The sequence below is a fragment of the Pteropus vampyrus genome, unplaced genomic scaffold, assembly GCF_000151845.1.
Source record: "Pteropus vampyrus isolate Shadow unplaced genomic scaffold, Pvam_2.0 Scaffold341, whole genome shotgun sequence".
Lineage (NCBI taxonomy): Eukaryota > Metazoa > Chordata > Mammalia > Chiroptera > Pteropodidae > Pteropus > Pteropus vampyrus.
The window spans coordinates 627,232-632,673 of NW_011889122.1; the positions used below are offsets into that span (position 1 = coordinate 627,232).

Here is a 5,442-nt window from a genome sequence, read left to right on the forward strand (position 1 = left end):
GGGCCTGAAGGGTGGCCCAAACTCCAGAGCGGCTCTGTGCCAGGTGCAGCTGTCTGCAGAGACAGCAATCCAGGTCCCTGACCCCTAACTTGGAGGCTCCCCACCCCGTCACTCATTCTGGGGTGTCTGGGCTCTCCCACTGCCCTCCAGCTCACACAGACCCAAGCACAGGCCCCAGTGACTCACCTGGGGCCGCAGTCAGCCAGCATCGGATGCCGGCGGGCCCTTCCCGAAGGCCAGGGCAAGGCCCATGTCCCTCCCCCCTCCCCTAGGCCAGGCGTTTGGGCAGGGGTTGAAACAGGTCCTGGAAGCGGACAAGACCCCGGCACAAGGGCTACTGGTTCCTGGTACTTTGAGGGGCATTGAGGGGACACAGGTCTTGCCAGGAGGCTGTGCAGAACACGGGAGAGGCGAGGCCACCCAGCCCTGCAACACTGCCACCAGGAGACTGGCCCTGAGCGCCCACCTCACGTGGCACCCCTCCAAGGACCCACAAAGCCTGGGGGGTGGCCTCAGGTGGTGATGGCAGTTCTCGGGGGTCTTTCTCGAGTTCTGGGCCCTTCGGGGAGCATGAGAAGCACCAAGGTGCCCATGACGTGACTGCAAGGCCGGCAGGGCTGTGGGGGAAGGGCCCACAGCCCTGGGGAACACACGCGCACGCATGCACACGCACACACACACACACGCGTGCCCATGCGCTCTCTCTCCTTCCCCCTCCCTGACCCTTCCCAGGGACAAGTGGCCCTTTCTGCTGCTGGGTGGGGGTGGCCGCACACTCGTCCCTTTGTCTGCCTCGTCCAGGCCACTGTCCTGCAGTCCTGAGCCCCGTGGCACCTGCCATGGGACTGGGAAGTGGAACCGGGCCGGGAGGGCTGCATGCGGGGAGGCCCAGCGGGCCCTGGGGTGCGGAAGGCGCCCTGGCCTGTCGGGGCAGCAGAGAGACAAGCGAGCACATGGGGCAAGTGTTTATTCCTCCCCCAGGCACAGTCGGGGCAGCCCGTGCCGGCTCAGGACCCGAGGGGCTCTCGTTGCGACGTGGGCAAGCTGAGGCCGAAGGCAGACACCAGGGGCCCTTGTGCAGTGACAGGCAGGGGTGCCGGCCACATCCCGCAGGGCTGGAGGCCAGGCTAGGGCACATGTGCCCGAGCCCTGGTGTCCTGCCCTCGGTCCTGGAGCACGCCCCAGCAACCCCACGACCCCAAGGCTCCTGCGAGGGGCCGAGGCACCTGAGAAGCTCTGGGGTTGAACAGCTAGGGCTCAAATAGCCCCAACAGGGATTGGCCAGGTCATCTGAAGAATGTCACTACCCTCCTCGGGCTCCTGAGTGACACTGTGTTCTCACTATCGACACCGTAGAAGGCACTTCCGGAGGGAGTGGGCGTGGGGGTGCCGCTCCAGCAGGAGGGGACGTGCAGCGCCCAGTGGGGCAGGAGCAGGCCAGAGTCCACACAGCAGGGTCACCTCTCCTCAAGCTGCTGGGTCAGCCTGGCCCCGTCGGCACCGGGGAGGGTGGGCAGAGGGGCCAGGCAGGGCCGGGCTCTCGATGAGCCGGGCCATCGGCTGCGTGTGGCAGCTGGGCCTCAGGGGTCTGGGAGTCTGCTGCAGCACTGAGCCCCTCGCCCTCCTCCTCGAGTCTTTGCTCCCCACCTCCCTCCCTGCTTGGGGCTGCGCGGGAAGGGGTGAGACCTGAGCCCTACCACCTGCGCCCCTGGGCCTCAGCACCCAAAAGAGACTATAGCAGTGAGGGCTTCGTGTGGCAATGAGCAGCAGGACGGGGACACTGAGCACAGCAGGAATGGGGACGGAGGTCTCCTTCCTCAGGGGATCTGAGACTGAGGCTGGCCGTCCCCATGCTGGCCACCCAGGAGGCCCCCTTGCCCCACCCCACCATCTGTCTAAACACAGGCCCGGCAGGCATCCACTGCCCATATAAGGTGGCCTGCAGTGGGCTGCGCCTTCCTCCTTGGGCTCATGGGGCCCCAGCTCCCTGAAGCTCCTGGAGGGCAGCCCACTAGCCCGGGGTCTTGGTGGCGAAGGTCAGGTAGCCAGTGTGGCCCACAGCCTCCTTCATGGGTGTGCCGCTGCGGAAGGGGCTGGCGTCGGGGCCGGGGCTGGCTCCCAGGTCCGGCGTGGGCAGGCTGACTGTCCGCACGTTGTACACTCGCGGCAGCGCCTCCAGGGTGCTCAGCTCCGAGAAGCCTCTGGCTGCCAGCGCCTGGCATGTGCGCTGCACCTGCTCGATGCACGGCGAGAAGGAGCAGAAGCGCCCACCTGCAGGGAGCAGGACAGGGTGTCAGAGGGCAGGGGGACTGCAGGACCCCGGAGGCCGTCTGGCAGCCCCCTCTGGCCAGGTGTCTACGGCTGGGACTGCAGGTCAGAGGCAATGCTACCCCTGGTCCCTCCAGGAGCAGGTGCTGGTAAAGAAATCACACTGTGAGCGAAGAGGTCTGAGGCTGGCCATGTGCTCTGGCCACAAAGAGCCAGGGTCAGGGACCAGGGTGAAGGCCGGGCTGGGGATTAAGTGGAGCCTTGGCATCACAGCTGCCATTGCATAGAGAGAGCATAGAATAGCTCTAACCACACAGCCCTAACTACACAGATCTAATCAGATAGTTTTAACCAGACAGCCCCCAACCAGAGGGCTCTAACCCGATGGCTCTAACCAGACAGCTCTAACCAGACAGCCATAACCCTATAGCTATAACCACAGCCCTAACCACGCAGATATAATCAGATAGGTCTAACCAGACAACCCCCAACCAGAGGGCTCTAACCAGACAAGTCTAACCAGACAGGTCTAACTGGACAACCCTAAGCAGACAACCATAACCCTATAGCTGTAACCACAGCCCTAACCACATTGATCTAATCAGATAGGTCTAACCAGACAGCGCTAACCAGATGGCTCTAACCAGACAGATCTAACTGAACAGCCCTAACCACACAGCTCTAACCAGACAGCCCTAACCAGACAGTGCAGCACAGAGCTGGGGGGGAAGGGGGCCGCAGGAGGGTGGGGGCACTGCCGGCACAGGAAATTAAAGGCTGTCACCACCTCCTGGGAAGTGGAGGCGCCTACTCTGAGCGAGCCAGAAGGCCAAGGATGACAAGGCGGGGGTGGAAGCTGACAGGCCCTTTCTGCCACCTCCCACTGGGGGCCGCCCGCCGCGCCCCTCAGCCTGGCTAGTGCCAGCCAAGGTCCCGATCCTGGCAGGAAGGGCGGGAAGCCAGGGCGGAGGAAGGGATGCGGCCTGGGCGAGTCCTCAATTGCCCACAAGGCCTGGTCACCTCAACCATGCCAAGGGATGCGGGTCCCTGTCAGGGCTGTGGGGCGGTCTGGGCTTGGAGGAGGCACAGACAGCTTGATGCCAGCCCGGAGAGGGCACAATGTCACTGCCAAGAGGGTAACCGACCCCTGTGCACGCTGCCAGGGACACTGAGGCCCCACTAGGGGAGGGCCTGAGCCTGCCGGCCAGCCTGAGGCCCGGGGTTGCCGACCTGGGTTCGCAGCAGGCGGGCGAGCAGCCAGCAAGTGCAGATGCATGAGCGAGTCGAGAGCCTCTGGCCCAGAACACACTGGTCCAAGGAAAGAGCCCAGAGGAGGGGCTTAGAGGGGCACATGGGACAGGGACAACAGATGGCGTGGCTCCCCTGGGCCAGCTACCAGCAAGGAGCCGCAGCAGCCAGAGGGAGGCCAGGGAGTGGGACAGCCTGGGCTCGGCCGAGGCGGGGCAGCTGGCTCTGGACTCCGGGCGACAGAGGGCGAGATTCGCCGGCACCCCTGGAGGGAGGGCAGGGGCCCCGCCAGTGCCCAGGGCAAAGTGGAAGGCGCGGAGATGTGGGGGAGCGAGGGCTGCCTCTTTCCCCAGCCCCAGGCCACCCTGGCAGAGACTAGGGATCCAGATGTCCAGGGCCGAGCCTGAGCCAGCCAGCAGGGGACCCGCTGGCCGCTATCTTGCTGTGGGGACCACCTGGCATCTGTCTTTCAGAGGGGCAGCCCTGCCCCCAGGGTGCCCGGCCTGCCTGCCCGCTCCATACAGGCTCAGCTTGGAGGGGGAAGGGGCCCGGCTGCCCGAGCTGCTCCTTCTCCAGAAAAGGGAAAAATCCAGGGCCTCGCCAGCGCCTCCCTGGCTGGTAGCCCATTTCCTGCCTCCACACCAGCATCTTCCCTAAAAGGGACCAGCTCTCCTTGGCTTGTAGCTTGGGGGAGGGGAGACTCCGTGGGGAAACCACTGGGGTCATGCGTTGACCTCTGACCTGACACGCCCAGTAGTGCAAGCCCACCCCGCACTCAGGCGGGGCTGCCACATTCCCCAGGGGACTCAGACATCTCTGGGCAGGCGTCCAGGCGCCAGCCTGACTCTGCAGAGCTTCACCTCACCAGGTGGCTTCCCTGGCTCCCGGGCCAGCCTGACTCACCCCTGCCTTGGGCCACTAGGGGTCCTGGCCACTGTGTGGCCTGGCGATTTCTGGCTTCTCTGGGCTTCAGACCACCCAGAGCTGGGCCCCTCCTCCCAGGACCCCAATGCACCTTCGACCTTCAGGGCATCCCAGGCGTGGCCCACGGCCTCCCAAGGGGACGGGATGTCCAGGAAGACAGCATCTGCCACGTGGCTCACGCCGAAGCCGCTCCGGCACACGTCCTGGTTGTGCACGGTCACCCAGCGGCCCACACGGTGCTCCTGGAACTCGTCCCGCGCCTTCTCCGCCCGCTGCTGGTGAAACTCCACCGTGTGTAGGTGGCCCGTGGGCGCGATGGTGCGGATGATGGCATGCGACACAGAGCCGCTGCCAGTGCCTGCGGGACGGGACGGGCGTCAGGCCGGACTGCTGGGGCCACACAGGAAACCACCCCATCCTCGCCCAGGGAGACCCAAAGGGGGCCCACGAGGTCAGCCGGCCCAGGTTACCAGCGGGCATTGTTTGTTAGCGTCTGTCGGTCCCGGCTGCCCAGGGAACCACTGGGTCAGGGGCTGACCTCTGGCCTCCGGCTGGGGTGCAGACAAGCTTGGGATTGATCATGGACGTCTACGGTGGGTCCAGGTGGGAGAGTGGCCACCCCGTCCACGGCACAGACCTGGCGACCGAGTTCTGTGACGGGCTGGACTGGCCCGAGGCTCTGCAGGGCTCCCGGCCCTCTGAGCTCCCGGCACACGCAGGTTGCTCCGTCTCTCCTGTTCCCAGGGGTACCCCTCTGCCCCCGCCTCGCGATACCACGACACCATCTTGCCATGGAGCTTCTCTCCCCACACGTCATCGACTCCCGGTTTCCCTCCAGCCACACGGGCCACTTCTCAGCTTCTTTGGGGGCCGCCCCTCCACCTGACTTCCCATCCTGCAGTGCCAGGCCAGGGCCTGCGTCCCTCATCCATCCCCCACCTCCCCTCGACCCATGGCTGCCATTTACTGCTGACAGCTTCCCAGAGCCACGTCCCTCCACTC

The 5,442-nt window shown here is 65.3% G+C and overlaps 1 protein-coding gene across 2 annotated transcripts in view; it reads right to left on the bottom strand.

Moving 5' to 3' along the window:
- Nucleotides 1–951: 951 nt before the first annotated feature.
- The window catches only part of TRMT61A (tRNA methyltransferase 61A), a 7,361-nt gene continuing 2,870 nt past the window's right edge, over nucleotides 952–5,442 (bottom strand). The window contains exons 3-4 of one of the 2 annotated variants that reach the window (XM_011378488.1): nucleotides 4,532–4,798; nucleotides 952–2,271 (exon numbers count right to left, since the gene is read on the bottom strand). In XM_011378488.1, the coding sequence (XP_011376790.1) occupies nucleotides 2,012–2,271; nucleotides 4,532–4,798 (527 nt within the window). In that variant the 3' untranslated portion in view covers nucleotides 952–2,011. Of the gene's footprint in view, nucleotides 2,272–4,419; nucleotides 4,799–5,442 lie in introns of both variants that reach the window. The other variant, XM_023522361.1, reaches the window with a different exon arrangement.